This window comes from Dendrobates tinctorius, unplaced genomic scaffold (genome assembly GCF_039654945.1).
Source record: "Dendrobates tinctorius isolate UK_male_01 unplaced genomic scaffold, ASM3965494v1 ptg000143l, whole genome shotgun sequence".
Classification (NCBI taxonomy): Eukaryota; Metazoa; Chordata; class Amphibia; order Anura; family Dendrobatidae; genus Dendrobates; species Dendrobates tinctorius.
The window spans coordinates 23,575,720-23,602,910 of NW_027361810.1; the positions used below are offsets into that span (position 1 = coordinate 23,575,720).

At 44.6% G+C, this 27,191-nt stretch overlaps 2 protein-coding genes across 3 annotated transcripts in view; one reads left to right on the forward strand and one right to left on the reverse strand.

The window, feature by feature from the left end:
• Window positions 1-2,723: 2,723 nt before the first annotated feature.
• Window positions 2,724-18,337, reverse strand: ORC4 (origin recognition complex subunit 4). Of its 2 annotated transcripts, XM_073545586.1 has the most exons (13): window positions 18,148-18,337; window positions 16,307-16,383; window positions 14,845-14,935; window positions 13,195-13,270; window positions 12,956-13,041; window positions 11,588-11,636; window positions 10,860-11,011; window positions 10,055-10,228; window positions 6,266-6,352; window positions 5,354-5,462; window positions 5,113-5,208; window positions 3,786-3,853; window positions 2,724-2,952 (listed from the first exon to the last, which is right to left on the reverse strand). In XM_073545586.1, the coding sequence occupies exons 1-13, from the start codon at window positions 18,202-18,204 to the stop codon at window positions 2,770-2,772; spliced, it is 1,305 nt and encodes a 434-aa protein (XP_073401687.1). In that variant the 5' UTR covers window positions 18,205-18,337; the 3' UTR covers window positions 2,724-2,769. The 2 variants fall into 2 exon arrangements, with proteins under 2 accessions (XP_073401687.1, XP_073401688.1); XM_073545587.1 differs by lacking the exons at window positions 14,845-14,935; window positions 16,307-16,383; window positions 18,148-18,337 and having other exon boundaries at window positions 13,133-13,265.
• Window positions 18,338-18,505: 168 nt separating this feature from the next.
• MBD5 (methyl-CpG binding domain protein 5) overlaps window positions 18,506-27,191 on the forward strand; it is a 31,294-nt gene continuing 22,608 nt past the window's right edge. Inside the window, exons 1-2 of the mRNA XM_073545585.1 lie at window positions 18,506-18,736; window positions 25,932-26,001. The gene's annotated coding sequence lies outside the window, so the exon portion shown is untranslated. The remainder of the gene's footprint in view (window positions 18,737-25,931; window positions 26,002-27,191) is intronic.

Sequence of the window (27,191 nt, forward strand, 5' to 3'; positions counted from 1 at the left end):
ACCGGGTCAAGCATCGAGTGCCCCCTCCGGGAATTAGAGCTCACTGTACCCGGGCAGGGGGTGCCTCCTGGGCGGTGTACCACAAAGCTTCTGCGCAGCAGCTCTGCAAAGCGGCAACCTGGTCTTCGATCCACACGTTTGCCAAATTTTACAAGGTCCACACCTATGCTTCGGCGAATGCCAGCCTAGGCAGAAGGATCTTGCAGGCGGCGGTGGTGAGTCCGCTGACCTGATGGAAGTTTGTTTCCCACCCCAGGGACTGCTTTGGGATGTCCCATGGTCTCTGTGTCCCCCAATAAGGCGAACGAGAAAAAAGGATTTTTGGGTTGCTTACCGTAAAATCTGTTTCTCGGAGCCTTCATTGGGGGACACAGCACCCTTCCATATTCTGCAACTCCTGTTCTTAGGTTGTTTGTTGATTACAGTTGAGCTGTCTGTTCTGTTTTCATTCTGTTTTGTTACTTCTCCTACTGCTTTCTCACTAACTGAGGAAATTAGTGCCGGTCGGTGGGGTGTATACTGTGGAGGAGGAGCTAACCTTTTTCTGTGCATAGTGTCAGCCTCCTAGTGGCAGCAGCATACACCCATGGTCTCTGTGTCCCCCAATGAAGGCTCCGAGAAACAGATTTTACGGTAAGCAACCCAAAAATCCTGTTATTGTGAGTTTGTGAAGACAAATGCAGACTTTTTTTTAGAACACCTCAATGTTCACTTTTTGTTATTTTCTGTAGTTAATTATCTACATTTCTCTCCATGTTTTGAATTAGAAATCAGTGTGCAATGTTCCCAATGCTGGAAATAAAAACTAGCAGAAAGCTTTTGTGATGAACTGTTTTTGAACACACTGCCATTATTCTGAACACTACTTTATGCATACAGACGATCAGTGAGGTATCCACAGGCCAAATTTTTTTTGTGTGTGCTACTTAATGTGGCATCAACAAAGGATAACATTGCTTATCTACCAACTCAATGCCAGTCCTTCGAAGGGGCAGGAGCCATGTTGGACATATGCGTCAAATATATCCATGGGACTTTATTCACCTAAAAGGAGGCCAAAAAGAGTGCCCCTTCTGTCTGTGCTGTATATTACACAGTCCCTGACTTACATACAACCCCTAGTTACGAATAACACCTCATCTCACCCCACTACTCTGTCCTCTTCTTGGCACTGTCACATGCTGGATCTCCATCCTCTTCACTATAGGCAAGGAGTCGGCGGCCATGTCCAGGACTCAGAGGTCACTGCCTGTTGTAAGGTTTTGGCATCTGTGGCAAACTTCTGATGAATGGTGACCTCCAGGACCTAGCCAGATGTTCTGGCTTTTAATTTAGGAGCCAGAGAAGCGAAACAAAAGCAGAAAGACGTAGCAATGGGGGCCGGAGAGATGAGTACTGGTTGAAAAAAAAAAAAAAAAAAACACCAAATACTCAACTCTAAAACTGGCCTGCTACTCGCCATCCGGTTCTCTTCTTTCCGCCATCGTGCACCACATCTCCGGACTCTTCACTTTCTCTCCAGGTTGCAGCACACGTCTTAAGATTACAACAAGCAGTCACATCCGAGAAAAAAAAAGAAGAATGTATGTCAGCTCGCCTCCAGTGGTTCTTAGGATGGAGAAAGGATATGCGTTCTGACCAGACATATGACAAGCAGAGGGAAAAAGTGAGTATTCCAGCTCCGGTAACAAAAATTCATTTATTCGTGAAAAATATATATTTTTTTTAAATGTCAATATCATCTAGGTACAAGATCCATCAAACTGCCAGTCATAATACAGGAGAGAAGGTCCCATCACATGGAGGACATTAAGCAACTCATTTCAAACGCAACTTGGGTGGTCTTTGTCAATGAACGTCCAAATTGCGTTTGAAACACGTTGCTTAATGTCCTCCATGTGATGGACCTTCTATCCTGTATTAGGACCGGCAGTTTGATGGATCTTGTCGCTAGATGATATTGAGTTTTCTTTTAAATTTGATATGAATAAATTAATTCTTTTAACCAGAACTAAAATACCTGCTTTGCCCTGTGATGGTCACATCCGAGGCCTGGACACGGTACTGGCCTATCACGAAAAGGCCGGCGATGTTGTGCACTACGGCGTTAAGAAAAGGATCAGACTGAGAGCAGCGAGGCGGCTGTAGAGGTCACCGATGAAGTATTTTTTTTGTCAGGCTTGTTCTAAGTTACCAACAAATTAGAGTTATGAAAAGGCATACAGAACTTGGGGACGGCCTGCAACAATATACCTTCTTATGTGGTACGGAAGAGCAGAGGCGATTATGAAACTGAGATCAGTGGCCGATTTCATTCTGGTGTACATGTAAAATAGACGCTAAAAACTGAACAAGTCAAGGAAGGATTGACCTTCTTCTTCTGCAACGCTAAGGGTGTGTGCACACACTGCGGAATTAGCTGCGTTGTACAGTACCATTATATCCTATGGAAACCGCAGTGCAGACGGTGCGGAATTTTCCGTGCGGTTTTTGCTACGGTTTCCAATCCGCAGAAAGAATTGACATGTCATTCTTTTCTGCGGATTCCGCTGCGGTTTGCCATCTCCTCCATTATAGATGATAAACCGCAGGGCAAAACCGCAGGCTAGTCCGCAGATAAACGACAAAATCCGCAGACCAATTCACAGCGTGTGCACATAGCCTAAAAAGTAGGCAAGTAGAAGCTTTACTTAGTAAAAACAAAAATCTAAGAAGCAGAGACATAGCCGTTCATATACCATTTTATACATATGAAAAAAATAAAGACATTTAACTCAGAGAGGACATTGCCCACTGCCTTACGTCTGTGGGACAATTGGGGTATTTCTGAAGGGCTTCTGATATTTGGCTGTTATCTAGAAGTAACTTCATCAGTCTATATTCCTTCTGCGTGCGGACGGACAGACCTTCCATTGGTTTAATCAGCTCCAACTGATAGAGATGTTCAAAAGCCTGAAAATATAGAGATTAATAAAGCGGCGCTGTCCTGTAAGTGTATGTGTGCCCCTCCACCAGAGCTGATAGATTACTGTTACCCAGCGCTGAGGATAAATGGCCTCAGTTGTGGCGGCTGCTAAATGCAAGTATATGACAGTACAGTGGGTGATGCTAAATGGCTGGCACAACTTCAGAGGTAAGGGTATGTGCGCACGTTGCGGATTTGCTGTTGTTAATCTATGGGAAATAAAAACCACTGTGCACATGCTGCGGATAAATCCGCGTGGTAACTCAGCGGTTTATTTTCCGCAGCATGTCAATTCTTTGTGCGGATTCCGCAGCGTTTTTACACCCATTCCATTATAGGAATCCGCAGGTGTAAAAACGCAGGCTAAATCCACAGGAAAAATGCGTGGATTCTGCCAAAAAAAAGCAGATTCTGGGCAGCAAATTCCGTACACGAATCCGTAACATGTGTACATACCCTAATTGTGTGGTGGGCATCATCCCATCGGCATTTCAGGTCAATGTTAGGTTTTTATAAGTTGACGTGATCAGAGCCATCCTGATGGTCCATTCCCTCTCAATAATCACAAGCAAGAAAGCATAAATAGTGAGAAATCAGGAGCCCTCTTAGCAACACTGGGTTACTGCAGCCTGGAGTACAAAGCGATCGGAGTGGGGGGCTTGGATCTAGAATATTAAATGACGAATTTGCAGAGGAGTGAGACAGTTTGTACTGTGTCCAGCAGAGGGCGTTGTGTTCAGTATGAGCAGACACTAAAAGCTGCCACTAATGAAATGGGAAAATGTAATTACTAATGCTACAAAGGATTAAAAGTGCTCACCTTCAGGACGACGGGGGTTTCAAAATTGTAGACAGAATGAGATTTTCTTTGAACAAATTTCTGAAATTCTGGGAAAAAAACCAAAATGAATTGACAGGAACAGGAGCCTAGAAGGGTTGACCTCTAGCGAACAATCCCTTTTCAATGACCCGAATGTGCCCCGAAGAGCAAAAAAAAAAAAAAAAAAAAAAAGATTCTCGGCTCCAAGTGTTGTGAACCTTCATTATATCGTGTGAGCGCTGAATCCAATCAACAGCCGCAGATTACGCTACAAACAACGTCACGAGACCAATCTGCATTATGGGTGGGCTCCGGAGTAACTGCTGCCATCCGAGCAGATTCTACCTCTTAGATGTCATTGTCAATCGTGACAGCAACATTTAAGAGGTTAGAACCTGGAAGAGAGGATGGGAGTCCCTTTTTCATGTAGAAAAATCTAAAAAGTTTATATCAAGTTCCTACTAAAAAGAAAAGAAAAACATAAATAGCAAAAAATATTTTTGTTAAATTCCACGCCATCTGTAATTTTTTTTATTCCAAACTCCATTTTTGAGTATATTAGAAGGCAAAATCATTGGTATCAAAACTACAACTTGTCCCGCAAAATAAACAAGCCCCCCGTACACCTCCTATGTTACACGGAAACAAGATCTATGGCTCTTACAAGTGGAGGAAAAAAAAAAAAAAAAAATTGTCCACATCTAGGGATTAAACATTGTGTACTGGACAAATTTTTGTTCCAGAATTTTAACAAATTTCTTTTTAACCCCTGCAGGTGGTTTCCCTACATTTTTTAACAAAATATGCTGGGGTTTTTTTGGATGGGTGGTAGGGGGTTGTCATGCTCCAAAGTGGATTCAGAAGAAATAGAAATTGTAAAGTTCTTCTTGCTGAACTCACTTCATGCTGTGGCTCAAAGGAAAAAAAAACACCTGGGTTTAAAAAAAAACCCAGCATAATCGCACAGTGATGCACTCGACCTTGATATTGGCAGTGAAAAGGTTAATTGCCAGGAACGGAAAGTACGATCCTACCAGCAGCGCCCCCTAAAGTGAAGCGGTTTATTACGGCGGTCCGCCTGCAGGTGATCGTGATGGCACAACAGCACTTTGGAAACAACAGAACATAAAGGTGCCTCAATTACCTAAAGCCATGATGTAACAAGACATAAGGATATAGGAAGGGGCTAAAAGCAAAACAGCGGACCAAAAAAAAAAAATCTGGTGAATGAGTAGGACGAAAGACTGGAGGTAATCACAGATCCTACCATTAGACTGGAGGTAATCACAGATCCTACCATTAGACTGGAGGTAATCACAGATCTTACCATTGTGAACCATCTGGAAATTGAAGGGCTCCCCACTATAAATATCTTGCAGGTGTTTCATGGCGATCACCAGACACATTTCCAGAACAGAGAGGCCTGAGGACAGAGGACGTCTGCTTAATTTCCAAAATGATTACATTTCTAAATGGAAGTAATCCTGCATGCAGTTCCTGACAGCACCAGCAGAGAGCGTCAGTGACCTTTCTCAGTACTGGTGTTTATCGGACCTGATGGGACTCACCGTGCAGGATGTTGGCTTTGGAGTCCATGCTGCGGAGTCTATAAGCTTCCACAAAGTCGGCAGCGTTCAGGTGAGGATGAGACACATTAACTCGACACAGGGCCAAAAGCTGCAAGGCAGATCACATACGATGAGCGTACGTACAAGACACAAATCGCTTATAACAGCTGCCCGAATGCAGAGATCTGCACGGCGACCCACTGGGGAAAAAAATCATCGATTTATCACATTTTTAGGCTTCACCATTTCTCTTCATCAGAAAGTTTGGAAAAGTGTTGAAAAAAAAAAATCTGATAAATGAGTCACCGCAGCTCTGATACCAGAGGCCAATTTTGAATCAACTTTCAAGTCAGGATCAGTCATTTGGGGAGGTGCGTTACATGCCTATACTGCACACCAACCCCAAGACCGGCCATACACATCGGGCCACCTGCAGCTCCTGACCTGATCGCAACCACCTCACATACGTTCAAGGCCGGTCCATGCTCAGACGATGAATGTCGTGTGTGTGAATCCGGCCTTAGGGACACACTTCTGACTTACGGAGGCCATCGCTACTAAGACATGAAGGCTGGGGACTGTTCACCCACAGTGTGGTTTTTGTGGCACAGTGCTAGGTGGACCTCACTGACTTATTAGAGGGTCCTTGCTGATTTCATGAGTAGCAATGAGCAAACGTGTTATCCGAGCATGCTCTTGAGCTAGCCAAGTGTCTTCGGCGTGCTTGAATAATATGGTCGAGTCTCCGTGGCTGCATGTTTCATGGCTGCTTGACAGCCACAACATGTGCAGGGATTGCTTGTTAACAGCAGCGAGACATGCAGCCACGGGGACTCAAATATATTTTTTGAGCACGCTGATGTTGCAACCGAGCATGCTCTGATAACACGGTAAAATCAAAAAGGTACTGACCAATAGCATCTGCAGGGATCGTATATCCTTAGACGCGTTAAACTGCTTCAGAAGAACATCTTCCACTGTCTTGTTTTCCAGCAGAGTCTGAGGAACAGAAGATAGGATCAGAAAAAGAACAAAAAAAAAATTCTGCAAGATATATATACACACATAATAATAATAAATAAAAAACACACACACAATACACGCATCATTTTCAATTGCAAATCCAGTGCTGATGCTCTGGTATTGCTCCCGGTCTGTCTACAAGCAGCGGGCTCAGCAGTGAAAGGATATTAGGACTGCGACTGACTGATGGGAACAGTGATGCCAGTAGTACAGCGAGAGACTGGCAGCGGTCACTGACTGGATTAGCAATGGGGGGTTCTGACTGACACCTCTCCGTTACTAACCTCAAAAACAATTACCTCGATTGCCACCACACCAGGGCAAATTGGGAAGAGCTGAGGCTAAAGCCCCCGTTACACACTGTGATATCGCTAGCAATATTGCTGTAAGGTCACCGATTTTGGGACGTTGCAGCGATATTGCTAGCGATATTGCTGCATGTGATACTTACCTCCGACCGGCTCCCCCGCTGGTTATCGCTGATCGCGCGAGAAGCTCCTGGACCATTCCTCGTCGGCCACTTCCTGCTGGGGCTTCCTGTGGCGCCGACGAGCGACGTGTGGACGCGGGCGGGAGGACGTCAGGATCGCCGAGTCTGACAGGTAAGTAGCGATCCCCGTCCCCAGCGATGTCGCTGTGAGATCTGCCTGTGTGGCAGCTCACTAGCGACTACTTAGCGATGCACCAGCGATCCTGACCGCGTCATATCGCTAGTCGGGATTGCTGGTGCATCGCTAAGTGTAACGGTACCCTAAGCGCCAGAACTGGTGCATTATTAATGATACTACTTCTGGGGCAGCTGCAGGCTGATATTTGTAGGTTGGGCATGGCCAATAACCATGGGCATTCCAAGCCTAGTACTATAAGCCCGCATCTGTCTCCTTTCCCTTAGCTGGATATTAATATTTTATTTCTATTTTTAATAACAGTTCACAACTGTCTACGTAGCCTTTATAAAAAAAAATGCCCCCCCTCCCAAAAAAATAAAATAAAAAAGAAAACATTAAATGGGGTCCCACCCTATTTTTAATAACCAGCAAAGGCTAAGCAGACTTATATTAAATAGGCTGGAAAAGGACCATGGATATTGGCCCCCTCCCAGACTAATAACACCAGCCTTCGGCTGCCCCAGAAATGGCACAACCATTAAATGTACCAATTCTGGCACTTAGCATTGGCTCTCCCCACTTGCTCTGGTACTTTGGTAAGGCCTGGATCACACTTCCGTTTTTTTAAATCCGTCAAAAAACGGATCCGCCATGTTTTTGGCGGATCCGTTTTTTTCCCCCATAGATTTGCATTAGCGGCTACCACGGATCCGTCAAAAAAACGGATCCAAACGGATCCGTTAGCAGCAGAAAACGGATCCGTTTGGCGGACACAAAAAAACGGATGTGTGAAACAGGGCTAAGCAGGGTAATGGTTTTGGGGTTGATGCCTGTATAGTGTCCGCTGACATCAAGCCCAGGGTTTAGTAATGGAGACTAACCCCGTAAAGAAAAGCAATAAATACACACAGACAAAAAAGTCCTTTATTTGTACAAAGTACTCTCCCCCCCCAACCCTTTTTTACCCATTTATTACCTTATCAATTAAAATAATCTAAATGGGTCTGTCGTAAATCCATCCCACGACGCTGCCCGACTCTGCTACATCTGGATGCAGCGCCGAGCGGTAATGTCAGTGATGTGACCACTCAACATGGCAACCGGAACACAAGGGCTGTATGTGTTTGTGTGTGTATGTATATATATATATATATATATATATATATATATATCTCTCTCTCTCTATCTCATTTTTTTTTTTTTCGAAAGTTGGATAACTTGTTTAACTTTTAAGATAAAAACAAACTTTTTAGCAAATCATAGAAGATGTGATTAAAAAATAAGAAGCATTCCATACTCACCACTTATACAAAGACAGGCTCACACATCAGTTCTGTGCAGCATGCAGAGACAAGTCACAATGGTTTACAGGGGAGGACACATTATCATTTGTTTACCGGAAATTTGCATAGTTTTCCTATATACTTGGTTTCAGTTCATTGCAGTTTTCATGATCTCTGCTTGCTGAAACTTTTATAATCTATCCCCACGGACACCAATTGTTGCGTTTCATTACAGGACGCAGATGTTCGGCTAGTAGCTGCACAGTTATCAGAGCTATGTGACCAGTACATGAGCAGGACTGAATGACAGCAAGCAGAGCTCTTGACAGTGGGAATGGATCCAGGATAATGGAAGGTAGTTACAATGTAAACAGTGTAGACGGTCAGACACCAGGCACAGGAGCTTTCAGTTTTTGTGCAGCTGATGATTTACCGTAGCTCACGGACTATTGTCTAGACTGGAGGCAATTGTGACGGGTATCGGGTGTATGCGGGTTTTTACATTTTATGTATACAGCAAGCAGGGATCTTGAAATAGCAAAACATTTAAACACAAAATATACACAGAACTTTTCATTAGAGAATAATAGGTATGGAGTCAGTTGTCAGCTCTGATGTCAGTTTTAGTAAGTACCCATGAAATAAAAATTCTGCAGTATTATGCCGTTCCTCCACTACGCTTCTTGGAAATTGGGCACTCTGACTATCGATGTATTGATTGGGGTGTCGCACATAACGTCTTGTCATTCACGTAGTCTTGTGCCACACATGTAAACATCAACTTTGAGGCAAGCGAATGGCTGCAGCAATCAAGTGGACGATGGACACAGTCAATGAAGAAGGACCTGCGACAGATTACACAGGTCCCAGGGGGAAGGTTTTGTCGGGTTCACGTGATCTATACAAGAGCACGACATTCACATATTACAGGTGTGTCCTTCCTTACTTTGTATATGTCAGGTTTACAAAATGTGCTCGTCTAATAAATGGCATAGTAAACTGCCACGTTGAAGCGGTTGTCCAGGACTTCGGTCATCCCTGTCAGTTCCGTAGGGGTTGGACATTTTGTACCCCCCACAAGTCATCTGTTGATAGGTCTCGTGGTCACCAGCTGTATACAGTACACAGGAGCCAGACAGCATAGGACCAGATATTGTGCAGTGGATGTACTCGGGTACTGGTACTCATCTCACATTCACTTCAATGGAAGCAGAGCTGTGGTCCCTGAAAGCGGCCGCTACACAATGTACAGAGTTGTGCTATTCAAACTCTGTCGGACCCCCGCTGCTCTAATATTGATGATTTATCCTAAGGATAGGTTTTTGCAAACTGCAGCATGTCAATTCTTTCAGCATTTTTTTCACCCAAAAAGTGATGGATAACGGCAAAAACACAGCAAGAACCACCAGTATTAGGTTTTGGTGCGTTTTTAATGCAAAAATTTTAAGAAGTTGCATCGTGATTTTTTGGGGGCCACTAAACTTTATCAGTATGCACAAGAGATAACAAAAACACAGCAAAACCTATTTTTTGTAAGCTGCTTCTTTACTGCCAAAAAAGCAGGTTTTGCCTGCAAAAAAGGCAGAAAAAAGGCAACGTCTGGACAAAGCCTGTGGGTGAAAAATTAACATGCTACAGAAGTTTTTCAATTCAGTGAGAAATAAAAAGTGTGCAAGACATTTCCTAAACTTCATAGCTTTTGCCGATACTGTAAAACACAGCTTAAAATTTGCATTAAAAAAACGCAGCAAAAGCGCAACATGTTGACACATCCTTAGTCTTTTTACCTGAAGATTTGAATTCCATTGCTCTGCAAATTGCGTTTCTGGAAATCCGGGAGCCAGAGAGAGAAGATCTTCAAAAACTTCCTGGTAGTCTGAGAAACCGAAGGAGTTCAGTAGATGAATCTGTCTGTGGGAGAAGCGAGATTTCACCCTCTTCTCCAGAAGCTCCAGGACATCCTGCAAGAGATCAGCCAGCCCATTATTACATCCATGGGCTACTAGAATAAAAGAAATCAGCCATACAAATGGCTGCTGGCGGATCATTCAGCTGACAGCCATCTCAGCCGAGACAGTCATACACAGAAGTGATTGTTCAGCCAAGCGCTCGTGTTCTTAATGAGAAAGCCGCCGGCTTACCGCTGGGAGAACCACGCGATCAGCAGTCCGAAATCGGACATGTCTGATCGACAACTCTCCTAACCATCAGTTGGCACTCAATGTCTTCCTTTGGCAAAATCCACCTTTTGCTGAGGCTCTCGGGAGCGGCTCCCACTGATAAGGGTTGGTGACCGATCCATGCAGCATTTTAGGACTACCTCTATTTATGGCTGGACGGTACACTACAAGCGCTTTTTTACCTTTTGTGCCTCCCCTATTTGCTTATAAATTGTAGGCTCTTGCGAAAAGGGGCCTCACTCTTCTTGTGAATTGTTGAATTATGTGTTATTCTGTAAGGTCTGATCATCATTTGATCAATAAACTAATATGTTGGCGCTATAGAAGTAAAATTATTACTGGTGGATATTCGGGCAGATATTTTCTAGTTAAACAGTAAAATCACAACAGAACGGATGAGGTGCACACTTACCAGTCGACAAGTGAGCCCAATGACAGCCACAGGGGCCTGAGCTGATTGTGCTATGTCAAAGAGGTTATACAGCAGCGTCTGGTTCTTATGATGGGCAAACAGGTCAAACTCATCCAATATGAATAACACCGGGCAGCTGCTTGTGCGGTCACCTGGAAACAAAACAGGATAGGTTCAAATACAGCAACAAAGCAAGGAGAAAAGTTTCACCTTAGACCTTCACCAGAGGCCTTTTGCACCAGCCAAATCAGATCTCCTGCTTTGCACTGATGAGGAACAAACACTCCGAAACACAAGTTTGAAAATAGTGTGTCTAGTTTGGTTTCTTATCTCAAGTCATGAGGCAAGGTTCATCCTAGAGTCGGATATTGACTTTAAGGGCTCAAGCAAACGTTCATGGATCTCTTTACAATTATAGACTCCCCGCAGGTCTTAGGCTGCAGCATGATAGGTTTCTATTTTTCTATGATGTTGTCACGCTCAGGACAGGAGACCAGCAGCGAATATGTGCATTTTGGTCTGTAATCGGACTGAAATCCAAGGATGTCTGTATGTGGGAATAGAGTTCAAGGCCTCTTACTCTCTGAAGATGGAATTTGCAAATCTATTTTTTTTTTAGACATTATATTGACACAGCCCTGAGGGTGAAAATAGGAATAAAAAAACAAACAAATTATCATATAATTGTTGTGGGTATTAAGCAGATGTTATATATTATGCTCATTTACCTGTTTTTAATGCTTCAAGTAGAAAAAAAAGATTTTCTGAAATGCTGCCCTGCCGGGAATAAAGCACATAAGAGTTATGCAACAGCGATAATCTACAGCGAAGAAATAGAACAAGCTTCAGTGTGAGCCCACGGCAGCGCTGAGCACCACGGGCCTGCCAGGAACAACTTATCACCTACACAAAACTGAGCTTGTGAATAGTGACAACATGTAATTAACGTATACATGGCCAGGTATAGCGCTATAATTGCCCAGTACAATCAGAGGTCTTCAGTGTAATGCAGGACAGAACAAGTCCTCTGAAGACAAAGCAGGACACTTATCACAGTGGCTATGATAGAGACGGACATAAAAAAAAAAAGAGAAAGATGTCCATTATGGTGCTCACTGGTCACTGGCTTTAATCATGCGCCAGTGTACTTGCACGTTGCAGGTTTAAGACTGCATTCAGATGTTGCACGCCAAATACTGCCCATAATGACTGCAGTTTAACTTACTCTGGTCCCCTGTCTTTATTCCTTCCTGCAAGCATTGCTAATCTGAAATAAATCATGCCATAACCTTCCGGAAGGAGGCGTTGTCTGTTCCGCAGATGAGAGCATCTGGCAGCTGCCCAGTGTACCTCTGTTCTATGTGTTGTCTTCAGGCTGGAGCTAGGACCAGGTGATCGGTGGTGGTGTCAAAAGTCGGACCCCCCCTGATCTGATATCGATGACCTATCATTAATATCTAGTAACTTGATAATCCCTTTAAACTCCCATAATCATTAGATTATAGTCAATGAACTTACCAAATTTTTGCAGGACCACCCAACCACACGACGTGTATAGGGATCCTCCCAACTCTCCCTCACCAGGCAATAACAACTAAAGCAACCAATGCTTTTCTCCAGGCAGATACACATATCTGACAGCGGCTTGCCAGTGGATTAAGCACCCCAATAACATTAGTCAAACATCGGATGGACCCACTAGTATCGATGGGTTTGGTCGACAATCTAATATGTATGGTGGCCCGGAGGATTGTCGGGAGAGTTAAATATCATATTTCAGTCTGTCGATCCCATTGATAAGCCACCAGGAGAGGTGTCTGCCAGCAACTCTCTCACAGAGTGCTCCTTTATATGGGAGAGTCGGGTGAGATAGCTGTCGGCCAAACTATCATCTAACCTTTATCTAAAATCTTAGGACTACAAAGGTACAGCATGGAGCCCATAGATTTGTATGTGTTGCATTACAGATCCATAGAATAACGAACCATAAAATGGGTCATAATCCTTTAAACACTGAGGAGAGTGCCTGCAAATAAAAGCCACTTGCTGCGTCAAGACCAAAAGTGAGCAGCCGCCAGGACACAGAAAGTACTCACAAATACTCTGTCTCCAACTACATTCTCCAGGTTTAACTGTCTGGTAATTTCCTTCAAAGCAATCTTGTCGTTAATCTGTAAAAGCCCTAAAAAATAAAAAATTAATAAATATATAAAAAAAACAACAACAAGTTGCAATAAATAAACTCCACTAATTATTACTACTACAGGACATACACATGTATAAGGTAGTAGGGCTGAGCAGAGCAGCATGAAGGAGAGTGGATCCAGTCATTTACCATTCAACTGGACCTGCAGAGCATTTTCCTTTATTTCTTTAACTGCAAATATTTCTTCTAGGGCGTCGTGTAAGAGCTGAAAGACATCACACAAGACGTGATAATTTATGAACATATGTAGCTTATATAGCGCCAACATGATCCGCAGCGGTGTACAGACATGTCATCACTTACTATCCCTAATGGGGCTCAATCTAAGTTTTCAGCAAGTCTTCAGCGTGTGGGAAGGAAAGTGGAGAGAACATACAAACACCATGTTCTTGGCTACATGTGAACCATCCATTCACTGACCTATCATCCAGGAGGTAGATGGAAGCTGAGTTTTCTGAATGCACACAAAAAAGGCTTCAGTAACGGTACACTATTACATGTAGTGCACCATGCTGGATAACAGGCTTTTAGATATTGAGGAAAGCAAATGCTAAAAGCGAAGTCTCCATTCCCAGATGACAAGACGTCACCTCTACTGACCCAAAAATCACAAGATAAGTCGGCTCCAATATGTTCAAACCATATAAATAAGACAGATATTTTCTGATTCTGTTCTGTGGAACTATGAAACAAAACAAGAACTTTTTGTGCTTGTGGATCAGCGGTATATCTGGAGGTGGAAGCGTGAACACCATGCCTACCGAGAAACACGGCGGAGGCTTGGTGATGCCTACAGTAAAGCACGGTGGTGGCTTGGTAATGCCCACAATGAAGCACAGTGGTGGCTTGGTGATGCCTATAGCAAAGCATGGTGGTGTCTTGGCAACATTCTGGGGTGGCTTTGTTTTCTCTGGCACAGGAAACCTGCAGAGTGTGGAGTGCAAATGAGATTTAATTAAGTATCATGAAATCCTAGGAGAAAACCTCATGCATTCTGTGAGGAAGCTGAAGCCTAGGTGCCATTGAATCTTTTACAAGACAATGATTCCAAACATACCTCAAAGTCCACCAAGGTTTGGTTTTTGAAGAAATTGCTGGAAGATTCTGCAGTGGCCATCAGTCGCCTGACTTGAACCTCATGGAAAATCTTCACTGGGATTTGAAGAACCAGTTGAATCAAGACTATTAGTGACCTGGAGGCCATTGCACATGAGGAGTATGCTGAGATTCCTCAGTAACGCTGCGAGAAGCTGGTATCCGGCTATGCACAATTATCGCAGCAGGTCATAACAGCCAGAGGGGCTCTACTGACTATTGATGACTCCCATCATGAAGATGTGAATAATTCAGAGACTGCAAAAGTCTGTAAAAGTGGTATTTTGTGCTGAATTTTGAAAAACCACTTGTGATATTTGTTGTCTTGAGCCGTTCAAATTTTTTTTTTTTTTTTTTATTTCAAGCAGCAGAAAGTTTGCAAGTTTTGTTAAAAAACCTAATAGGCCAATGGGATTTAAATAAATTTGACTGCAACTGTATGACGTTTATTATAGTTTTTCATGGGATGCAGACAAGCTTTGTTATGTTTCATCAGAATGGGGTATCAGTATTTGTGGGGGGTGATCTAATAATATAGATGAGTGCGTAGAGGAGAAAAAAAGAAAAGGCACAGCTTAGGTTGGGGGGTATGCAGCAGCCACAAGCATTATATATACCCATTATAACATATGAATGCAGACACACGAGCAGCGGCCCGGCAGCAGAGAAGAGAAGTAATCTTACCATACTCTTGCCCGATCCCCTGGGACCGATGATCAGCGCAGAGTTACTCTCCCCATGAATCACTGTTCTCTTCAGAAGCTCAACCAAGTGCCTGAAATTATAATAACAAAGGACGAGCGGCTCAGTCTGGAAATAGCACCGAGTAAAGAGAAGAAGACGAGCAGCGGCAGTCATCAGAGAAGAGGCTTCTGTCTGACTTCTGACAGCTGAGCCGCCGCTTGACTCATGCGGGAGCTCACAACAAAGACACGATGAGGTTGAAGAGTCCTGTGCGGCACATGAGAACGCGTCCTTCGCACAAGGAGAAGGGGGTTTTTTCCTTCACATAGTTGAGAGATGACCCAAGAAAAATAATATTACAGGTGAAACTGCACTCAGGATGATTAGGAAATCTTCCTGTTCTGCTCTTCACTTTTTGCAAAACAAACTTTATTGGATGCAGGGCTGGAACGATGGTCTCAGCAGAAGAGGCAGTGGGGGGGGGGGGGGGGACGATGGACACCAGGCAGAGTTTCTATACATTATATATTTTGCCAATTTTTAATTTTCGAGTGGAGGTCACTTTAACTATTTTACCCCAAGCGAATCCAATACCAGAGCACCATTTAAACTGAGATCAGGACATGCTCTGAGTCACACGAACCCACAAAGAGATCAGTTTTTACAATACATGTACGAATCAATGAAACTCTATGAGTCCGTGTGCTGTCTGAGAAAAAAAAAAAAAATTGTGCAGCACAAGGACGTGTGAAAGTAGCCTTTCTGCTAAGATCCTGGGTGGCAAAGGGGGTTATTATAAATATCCCTCGTTGATCTAAAGCAAGAAAAAAATAAAAAAACGTTAATGATCCCACCCGTGGTGCTCCAGGACAGAAATAACAACGTTGGAGCATCTTTAGGAGTAACTAAACTTTGGGGAGGTTTTTTTATACAGTAAGTTGAATTCTGAACAGATTGATTAGCTCAAAGGAAACTTAGAAGTGCAAAGCTGACTACTTGGGCGGTGGTCCCAGGTTTATAAAAAAAAAAAGGAAGAAAAAGGGAGAAAGAAAAAGAGAAAAAGATAGAAAAAAAAAAAGAGAAAGAGGGAGAAAGACAGAACTGTGCTGCTGTATCGGTACAACCAGAGTCCTCTCTATGATCGAGCAAAGCGTTTCATAAATGCTCTGTCTGATCTGTAAATGGAGAGTTCAGAGAACCAGCAGACACACGACCTTTCCCTGACTGGGGGGTTTCAGGTGCATGGAGCTCTTATGTGGCTGCCACTTCAGGACTGAGCAGGGCACATTTTCCTAAATGGATTGTGGGAAGGTGACCTGCTAGGACAGTAAAGAATCACTTTTCAATCCATTTCACTGCTAAAATGCATAAACCTGATAATAAGAAATTGCATCTATGTCTTTTCTTCACTGCAGAATGCCACCCGGATCTGGAGTCGCATTGATTTTCATGATAAACTTACTTGTGCTGAGCCTCCACCCCACATCTCTTCCCAGGACGGCCACGCTGCAGAAGCCTCTGTCGCAGATGAGCCTGTACCTAAAGTGTGTATTGGACAAATATTACAACACAAACTATACAACTAACCGATACAACACAAATCATCACCAGATTATATAGATTACTCTAGAAAGTTTGTGTCTTTTTTTTTTTATGTATTTTATTTTGCAGACCAAGACTTGTATAAATGCTAGGACTAATAAAAATGGATATGAATAGCACGCCGCAGACGCTCTTGTGGCAAGCACGCCGCAGACGCTCTTGTGGCAAGCACGCCGCAGACGCTCTTGTGGCAAGCACGCCGCAGACGCTCTTGTGGCAAGCACGCCGCAGACGCTCTTGTGGCAAGCACGCCGCAGACGCTCTTGTGGCAAGCACGCCGAAGACGCTCTTGTGGCAAGCACGCCGAAGACGCTCTTGTGGCAAGCACGCCGAAGACGCTCTTGTGGCAAGCACTACATAGACAGCGATAGTCCCAAGGGTCTTCAATATACCCCCAGCTGCTACCAGGGCTGTGAAGTCAGAAAGCCAAACCTCCGACTCCTCAATTTCCATGACACTGACTCCACCAAAATGGTCTCCGACTCCAAATCCACAGCCCTGGCTGCTACAGACTGACAGACAGAGCCCCCTACATGTTAATTTGCTTAGGAGTCGCCAACATGATACGGCCGATATAATGTAGACAACACCCACCAGTCACAGAACAATCGCTACACAGTGGTGTGTGGGAACGATCGTTGGCTCACAGAACTTAGTGGTAGAAGATTTAATACACAGCTACATCAAGTGAACATTGTGGCCCTTCTACCCCCTTAGACAATGTTTGCTTTTACATTTTAGTTTTTTCCCCCTTGCATTCTTCCCAGAGCCATAACTTTTTATCCCGCCATCGATGTAGCCGTACGAGGACTTGCTTTATGGCGGGGTGAACATTTTTTTTATTTTATTGGTACAATTTAGTATACCTGCAATGTTTTAATTTACTAGTTTTTTTTTTTAGAAAAAAAAATACATCAATTTTGGAGGTCTGATTATTTTGCTTTTCTTTACGGCGTTCAACATATGGGTAAATAATTTCAGATTTTGGTCGATCAGACTTTTAGGCTTTTTGTGCGCACTTTGAGTATTTTCTTGCAGAAACGTCTGCAAGGTTTCTGCATCTTTTGGCGGCAAAAACGCGCATTTTGCCGCAATTTTTGGTGCACTTTTGCCGCGGTTTTGTACAGCAATGAAGCTTTTTTGAGCTAAATTAAGATATTTAAAAAAATTAAAAAAAAAGTTTTGTGATGGAATTTCTTGGTACAACACCAGCTGATGCAGTGGTATCAGGGTAATGGGATTAGGGCTTGGTGTCAGCAGTGGTCATTGACACCTAGGCTTAGTAATAAAAAGGTGTCAGCCCGACACCCTCAATAAAAGAGAGCTTGTAAGCGCTGCACATGTTATGCTATCTAGCAGCAGTGGTCGGTCTCCAAGGCAACGAGCTGTAAACAAAAGAAAAGGGTCAATATCTTAAGATCGGAAGAAGATTTTTGCCCGTAGTTACAAACATTATCTGACAAAACATTTATTAGAGTGGAATTAACCCCTTAAAGGTGCTGTTTGTGATGAGAATCCCCACCATGGCTGCTCTGCTTCAGGTACAGCGCCTCCCCTGTCCATGAAACTGCAGGTCGGCTCAATTGATGTGAATGGGACTGAGCTGCAGTACCACACACAGCCTGAGGGCAGGGGTGGCGCTGGCCTTGTATGAAAGCAGCCATGTTTTTCTGCACAATGCCCCTGTAAGCGCACATCTACCTGAGAAATGCATTCTCCAACAACGAAGCTCTTCTCCTTGATCTTCCTTTTGCTCATGGTTCACTGCAGTGTAGAGAATATTCCTCGTCCTCACAGGGCAGAGACCCGCTCACCTCCTGACAGGATCTCAGGCGCTCCCGCTGCTCAGCATCAACCACGTGATAAGAACTTGTTCCGACTCCGCCCCCTACACCCGTTACCCTGGAGACAGTCAGTTCGACATCCGGAATGCCGTCACTTCCGGGATCTCCTCGGCGCGGTGCACTGTGGGTCCCCGCCTCCTACGCTTTGGCCCGGACATGCGCAGTTGGAAAACTCCCATCTTTCTCATAAGGAGCCAGGGAAGCAGGAGCTGTCCGGGGAGCCGGAGTGGGGGTGCTGAGGGCGGCCGCGTTCAGTCCGGGGCTGCGGGTGTGAGAGGGACGGCTGCCCTCCGCCTCCCAGCTAGATGCGGGTCGGGCTGACCCGGGGGGGAGGGGGCAGCGCTCTCCGGGCCTGGGCCGCACACTGAGAGGGACAGGAGCCCACCTCAGGAGCCGCACCACCAGCCCGTGTGCTGAGGAGGCCGGAGACATCGCTGCCGGAGCCGGTGAGTGGGGGGCACAACTCTGGTGAGGGGCAGCAACTCTGGTGAGGGGTGTCAGGCTGAGGGCACCTGGCGACCGATCAGTGATGGCTGCTGCACCCACAGGAGAGGACGGGGAGGGAGCTAGATGGGCAACAGGGCGGTGAGCAGGTGGCACTGACCAGGGGTGAGGGGGCGTCAGGTAATGGGGCCGCGCGCGTGTGGAGAGTGGGGCGTCAGGTGTTGTGGCTGTGGAGAGGGGGGGGCCGTCAGGGGCTGCGTGCACTTGTGGAGAGGGGGGGGCCGTCAGGGGCTGCGTGCACTTGTGGAGAGGGGGGGGCCGTCAGAGGCCGGGGCCGCGTGCACTTGTGGAGAGGGGGGGCGTCAGGGGCCGGGGCCGCGTGCACTTGTGGAGAGGGGGGGGGCGTCAGGGGCTGCGTGCGCTAGTGGAGAGGGGGGGGGGGCCTCAGGGGCCGCGTGCGCTAGTGGAGAGGGGGGGGGGGCGTCAGGGGCCGCGTGCGCTTGTGGAGAGGGGGGGGGGCGTCAGGGGCCGCGTGCGCTTGTGGAGAGGGGGGGGGGCGTCAGGGGCCGCGTGCGCTTGTGGAGGGGGGGGCGTCAGGGGCCGCGTGCGCTTGTGGAGAGGGGGGGGCGTCAGGGGCCGCGTGCGCTTGTGGAGAGGGGGGGGCGTCAGGGGCCGCGTGCGCTTGTGGAGAGGGGGGGGCGTCGGGGGCCGCGTGCGCTTGTGGAGAGGAGGGGGGCGTCGGGGGCCGCGTGCGCTTGTGGAGAGGGGGGGGCCGCGTGCGCTTGTGGAGAGGAGGGGGGGCGTCGGGGGCCGCGTGCGCTTGTGGAGAGGGGGGGGGCGTCGGGGGCCGGGGCCGCGTGCGCTTGTGGAGAGGGGGGGGGCGTCGGGGGACTGGGCCGCGTGCGCTTGTAGAGGGGGGGGGGACGGGGCCATGCCTAGGGAGTGCCCATCAGGTCATTAGTGTGTGGCACACTATTGGCCTAGGTCTCTTGGGTACATTGATGGGTGACAGGTGTCTGTTTGCATTGGTTCTTTGCAGGTAGTGATGTTTGGTCTGCAGCCATGTACAGACATTGTCAGTGATGTACGATATGATGGATTCGTCTTGCTGCATCTACTGTAAAATGGTCAATAATAACTCGGGTGATGGCAAAGGTTTTACACAAGTGTAGAAAAAATGTCAGAGTAAGAAGCTTTCAAAAATTAAGTGTTAGTTGACAAACTGCAAAGTGAATGAACAAAAGAGAAATCTAAGTCATATCATTATTAGGTGACCGCCCAGCGCCTTCAAAACAACATCAATTTTTTGCAGTCACTTGTACTTGCACAAAGTATTTCAGGGAACTCTGCAGGAGGTTGTTCCAGACATCTTGGAGAACAAACACCAGATCTTCTGTGGCTGTCACTTGTGTGGATCCTTCTGTCTCTTCATGTCATCCCAGACAGACTGGATGATGTGAGATCAGGGCTCTGTGGGGTCCGGATCATCACTTCCAGGAGTCCTTGTTCTTCTTTACACGGAAGATAGTTCTTAACTCCTTACTAGTGATAAGCGAGCATGCTCGGGTGCTATCCGAGTATCTTGGGCATGCTTGAATAATATGTTCGGGTCCATGCAGCTGTCTAACAGCAGCAGCAGCAAGACATGCAGCAGCGTGGACACATTTTTTTTGAGCACGCTGAAGACACTCGGTTAGCACACGAGCATGCTCTGATAACACCTTATCCCAGCACGTTCGCTCATCACTACACCTGACACTTTTCGGCACCCTAGTTCCTATTTATTTTTTTTTTTTTTTTTTTTTTTTGTGCCTAGTTACTCACTTTGCCTAGTTTCCATGTCGGTACGGCTTGTGATGCAGCAAATCTTCCATGATGACTATTTCTGTCCAGACTTCTCTGAACGGTAGATGGCTGTAGCTGGGACCCGCAGGTTGATACTAGTTCTGAGTTGATGGCACTGCTGGGCATCTTCTGTTTCTAAAGACACTGGCATAAGTCTTTCATTTGCTGCATAAAGTTTCCTTGGCCAGTCACCAAGGCTGTGGAGTCGGTAAGCCAAACAACCGTCTCTGACTTTTCAATTTCCCTGACTACTGACTCCACAGCACTGCTCGCTACTGAACATGTAAGTCCAGCACAGATTCACCTCAGCTAAAAGCCGAGATCCTTAGATCAGGAATAGAACCGACATTTATAATTTTCCCAAATTATACTGAAAACATTTTGCAGAACATCACGCACTGTCCAACTGAACCCAATTTATTATACATTTTAGGAGTCTGAGTTGATCCATTTTATACCGACTCCACCAAAATGGACTCCGACCCCACAGCCCTGCCGACCACTACTTCTACGGTCCTCAGTGTTACACATTTCTTGGTGTCCTCAATGCTGAGGAATAAAGGCAGGTACTTATCCATAATATAATACCATCAAGGAGGCATCTGGCTCCAAATTTATTCTGCAGCAGGACAACGACCCCAAACATCCAGCCAATGTCATTAAGGACTACCTTCAGCATGAAGAAGAACGAGGAGTCCCGGAGATGAAGATCCGTCCCACAGAGCCCTGAACGTGCATCATTCAGTCTGCCTGAGACCACATGAAGAGACCGAAAGATCAGCACAAGCCTTATACACAGAAGACCTGGGGTCAGTTCTCTAAGATGTTTGGAACAGATCTGTTTTCTATAGACTTCAATGTTTAAAAAACAAACAAAAAAAAAAAAACCTGATTTAACTGAAATCAGTTTTTTTGAGATTGGCAAAGAAGCTATGTCTGCACAACATTTTTGCCAATGGATTGCTGCTGGATCTGTTGTTAGAGATGATTATTGGACATGTGAGCATAGTGACTTAGTGATGTAGTGCACCCCATCACTGCCATATAAATAGTCCTAATGTTCCGGACCTCCAGCAAACAGCTGATGGTGCAGATCTTGCTTACCCCTTCCTAGATATATTGGCTTCCAACTATGTTTCTGGAAATTTTAGACCATACCCATGAGCCAGGTAACCAATGCATACATTTCCATACATATACTCACTGTGTGTATTGTATGCTTATCTTTTTTGTTGGTGTGTGCAACTATATGGTCATTGGAAAGGATTGTGGGAAAGTGATGTCTAGGCTGTAATGTTTCTGTCCTGTGGTTTTTTTTTCCGCTTTTTGCACTGTGGTATCCTCTCTTAGCACCTGTTGGGTCACCTAAATGCTGGATTGCAGAAATGTTACCTACAGATCTAGGCTCTGACTTCATGCTTGGTGCTGATTTTAACCGATCACACGCTGAAATTTATTTTGGAACAGATTGCTCTGTGCAAATAGCGAATTCTTTGGCATAATTGACATTTTATGGGTTAGAAAACCTTTTTATTTCTGGATTACATAGATTTGGGCCTTGAAATGTAATTTGCAGTATCTCCACTGAAAATGCACCTGAATGGTAGAGTCAAATATGGCAGGTTTGGGTTTTGTTTTTTTTTTTCCCAAAGATTTGGTTACAGCAAAAATGCCTCAGATTTTCTATTTGCATGTGCAGGCAAAAATCCACAGCACATTACTGTAGCGGCAAACTGAGATTTTAAGTCTCATCCACATGCTGAGAAATAAAATCTAAAAATCTGCACGGAAATTGACACGGGGCGCTGACTTTAAGTCACCAGCATGTCAATTCTTCCTGCAGATTTTGAACTTGGATTTTAATGTGTATAGCAACATCTGTGGAGGAGATTTGCTCTGGTTCAGCAGCCACGGACTACTGGCGAGTGCCCTGCAAATTCCTGCTCAACTTTATTTACATAAAATTGAAAAAAAAAAACTTAAAATTGGTCCAGACATGTTCAAAGTAAATAGTCTTACTTTTTTTACTTTTCATACAGTTCTACTTATATATTTGTTACATTCTCAGTAGGAATAACAAATGAATGTTTTGGGGTTTTTTTTCCATAATTATTATTTTTTTTTTTTTTTTAATGTAAATTCTTACAGAAACAAGCAGATGTACCTGGAGAGATGATGGGCCCTCTATAGCGCGATCGCTTACATTCATTATAATTTTTTTTTTTTTTTGTTTGTTTTTATTTTGACTTTTTAATGAACCTTACTTTCCAGGAAAACATGCGAGTCATAGATGGCACATTTCTGCTTTTTGCCTCGGGACTCTTTTAATTTTTTATTTGTGCTTTCCATGATTTTGCTTTTCGTTTTTTTTCTGCCTTGACTGCTGGTTCTGCCGTCACCTTATAACTAAACTTGCTTGCAAAAATGCCCTATGGCTTCAGTATCATCATAGCCATCAATCAAGAGTAGAGGATGCCGGGCACCTCGCAGGTCGCTCTATATATCTGGGTGGTCAGTTTTGCTAGGGGTTCCCTTCTTTATTTGTACCCCATTCTGATAAGCTCTCATTATTGTACCGTGTAAGGTTTGTTTTCACCATTCACCTTTTGGCAGAACAAATTTTGTAAAATCTTTTGCAGATAGAGTAAAGGAGCCTAAAGGTGTGTTTACATTGTTTAGCATCAAGCGGTCGGCAACATGGTTGGCGGTCGTTTAATTATCCTGTGTATACAGATAGACCCGGTTTCAGATGCAAACCGAGAGCCTGCACTGCTCGTAGGCTCATTGGTCTCAGCAGCACTGGTTTTGTATACACGTCACAATGTGCTGCCATGAAAATTGAGCCATAGAACTGGTAGATATGCAGCAGATAAGGCTGTGATTTTATCCAAACTGCAGCAAGCAACCCAGTAAGTGATACATCGCTGAAATTAGGGTCTCTGCCCCTACATCATGCTGCACTTAGTTGAGGTTGCAAAAATCTGGTGACAGAATCGCTTTAAAGGGAAAGTATCATCCGAATATGACCTATTGTTTAAATCAGGTTTTCGTTTCAATGTATTTTATATACGGCATTTTGTTTCCTTTTTCTTATCACAATGTATACTTAAAAAATAAATAAATAGAAATCGTATAGTCTACACAATGGCCACTGGGTTTGGACCATCCGCCGGGTCTTTGCTCACAAATATCCGTGGCCTCTGCGGTCACATGCCAATGTTTACTAGCACCTACTGATGGGCTGCATGTGTCGGCCGTGTGTAAGCAGTGGCCCGCAGGACCTACGTGTCGGATCTGCAGGAGATTGCCGAGATGACAGCAATGACAACTGTTACTTTAGGATAACCCCTCTGATACATTTATTTTTTTTTTTTTTGTGCAAGGTTTTGCTAGGTAACTTCCCTAGCTGTGTGCAATCCTGAATTTACAAGGTGTTTCTAGAGTAAACACAGATCTATAACCCGTAGCACTCGGAATACAATGAAATCTGCATTTGAGCAGAGCAGCAGAAGGCACATTGTCGGCTGTATGTCGGAGGTGGCAGAGCAGATATTGTAGTGCAGGGGTTGCCATGGTAAGATTACGGCTTTCTTATTACTATTGCGATGCACATTAGGCGTACAGGAAAATGCAGTGTTTATTGATGCACAAAACATGACTGGCCCAGAGCCTTCCATCTCCAGCTAGAAATCCTCGTGTCCCCCCCCCCCCCCCCCCCCAGTGCACGTCCACGTAATGTATAGATGCATTATATGTGCCTGGTCAGCACGGCTCATCATACTGCCTGAGAGAAGACTTCCTGCAATGCACTCGGATTTGTTTCATGCATGGTGCTGAGTGTGTGTGTATGTAAACTTACTAGGCTGCTTTCAATACAAAGTGTTTTATCAGCAGGATATTATCACTGCAGGACTAGATGCCTGGTGCCTCCTGGTCCAACTACGCCCTCAACGCTTATTGGCAGATTTATATTGACAGAAAGGTGCTAATCAGTGGTGTAGATGGGGTTATACAGGTCTCAGCATTCTGAGCTCTGCTAGATCTGCAGCAGAGAAAACATCACAAATCCTGCACTCAGTAAACTAAATGACACATCACTGGAATCGGGGTCTCTGTCCCTGCATAATGCTGCTGTCAGACTACATAGCAAAAATGACAAAAAACAATGCACTCTCCTTCCAGACTGGCACCGCTCCTACACATGTGCAATTGTGTAAAGGCCCCCTCCGCCGCCATCTTTGGACTCCCATTAAGTCACTAATTTCTTTCCTTTTTGTTTTGCTCAGTTGTTTGAACTTGTAATTAATATTGTTGCATTGCAGTGTATGGGTGTGTGTGTGTGTGTGTGTGTGTGTGTGTGTGTGTGTGTGTGTGTGTATATATATATATATCTCATACTTGCACATAATGTATCTCATTTAACTAGTTCTGTAAATGCCATAAAGAGAAAAGAAATAATCTAAATACCAAAATTGCTGTTTCTGATTTATCACTTGTCTGAAATTAATGGAAAAAGTCAAAAAGTCGAAAGTACCCGAGAATGGCACCGATAAGAAAAAAAAAGTATCTGAGAAAATGGCAACACAAAACAAATTGTCTGCAAATTTTAGAATTATTAAAAACAACTAAAAAAAATCCCATATAGATATGACATCGCTGTTGTTCTGACCTGGAGAGTCGCGTCGCCAGGTGATTTTTTTTTTTTTTTTTTTTTTTTTTTTTGTGTTAGGGTTGGTGCTATAGTGTCACATAATAGTTTTGATTATTCGGTGTTTTTCATGATTTTTGTTTTGTTTGTTTAATTCCGTGTACTAGGTTTCTTCTATTTTTTTTTTTTTTTTTTTAATTTCTTTACTTTTGGATTTAATCAAGGCATATTTTCACCTTACAATAATCACCATAGAAATGAAAGCCAAAAACCATGGGGGATGGTTTTTTTTCTTGTGTGTCTTGTGTGGGAAGGCTGGGGAAGGGGTTTTTTTTGTTTGTTTGTTCCCCCCCAATTCACCCCGCTTGGAATTTCTCATTATTATATGATAAAATGAATGCTGTCATTCAATGCTACACCTCGTCCCTCAAAAAAAAAAAAAAAAAAAGCCTTCACAAGGCTACGTCAAGGGGGGGGGGGGGAATGAGTCTTGGGAGAAGGGGAAGGAAAAATTGAGGCCAAAAGAATCCATGGGGGGTAAAAACAAGACCGTTCTGATTGTCAGATTGCAGTGAAAGTGATACTTGGAAGGGATAATACTTAGTGCTGCCCCCCCCCCCCCAAGTCTTGGCAATGTGGCAGTAGGGGTTAAGTTCGTTATCCAGCGGTCATTATTGCATTAATAGAGGTCTTCTGACTTTCAGAATTTCTTGGAGACGTGTGATTTCTTGGAGGCGACTGAAGATTTTATGGTTCCGGTTTTGGAGAATACAGGTGGGTTTTGATATCTTTGACTACGGATTCTTATCTAACTACGGGTTTCTGAGATTCCATACAGCTCCCATGCACACCTGTGTGTCTCCATAATTACCCCTCTTTCCACACTGCAGTCAGGTGATTGACTGCAGTGGTCACATTCCATGTCAGCCGGAAGACAGTCTTCTACCTTAGGCGGAACATGCATTTTTCCTCCTGCTGATTGGCTGCAGCAGTAACTAGAAGCCAAGAGACCGCTGGGGAACACTGGCAGCAGCACAGTGTGAATCACCACCATCATAGAAATTCACTAGGGTGCAACATAAAGAAGGGGCATCGGCCCAGCAGGGCTGTATAATTTTTATTTTAGCACTGTTAATAGTAGACATCCCCTTTTAATAAAATTCTCACTTTTAGTAAATTATCAAAGTAGTAAACCGGTAAAAGGCAATATCGCTTCTGAATCGGACTACACAGGGTTTGTTTGAATTCTGTCTCCGTGGAAACACATTGGACTGCAGAGGAGCTGTATACACAAAGCACAATATTACGATACCTTCCTGCAGTGATATCGCTCTTATTTGATATTTCTTCACCTTAGCAGTATTCCCAAAACTCCTGACTATTCCCCTTTCTCGAATTCTCGTTTGCCGTCCCCAATGTGATTGGCCGGACGTATTTTTCTTTCACTGTCATGTCGCATCCCGAGCAGCCGCCATCATCGTCCCTCTGGGTTTTTTTTTTTGCACAGTGTGATGGCAGACGTGGGCTCCGCAGACATCACACAATGACCGCTCCGCGCCTCCCGTCTTTACTACCATCATAAGATCTTATTTATGTGACCTATTTTTCCCCCAGCATAATTTCTATAGCAATAAGCAGGATATTTATAGCCGGCTGTGAATGAACCGCACAGAGTTTTAACCATTTCCCGCTTTTGCGCACGCGGTACAATTTTACACAATGAAATGACGCGGACGTGAACTTGTTGTCAGGGAGACGTCACATTATTGCAGATTTTCAGCTTATTCCTTTCTACACACACATTAGAGGTCGCCCACCTTTGGGGAGCTATTTATTTTTTTTCTTTCTTGTATGCTCGTATTTGAGGCTTTAAAATCAGTTTTGCATTTCGTCTTCATTAAAAACTTTGCAGCGTTTTGGCTTCTACAGGTTCTTCGATTTCCTGCAAATTCAGTTTTAAAGCC

Excerpts from the sequence above, each read along its gene's own strand:
- ORC4 (XM_073545586.1), bottom strand. The coding sequence starts at position 18,204 with ATGAGCAAAAGGAAGATCAAGGAGAAGAGCTTCGTTGTTGGAGAATGC. Across the intron at positions 13,271-14,844 it reads GGGGATCGGGCAAGAGTATG|CTCTTACACGACGCCCTAGA; the intron begins GTAAGATTACTT and ends GATGTCTTTCAG. Across the intron at positions 5,463-6,265 it reads GATCCCTGCAGATGCTATTG|CTTTTGGCCCTGTGTCGAGT; the intron begins GTCAGTACCTTT and ends TCTGCCTTGCAG.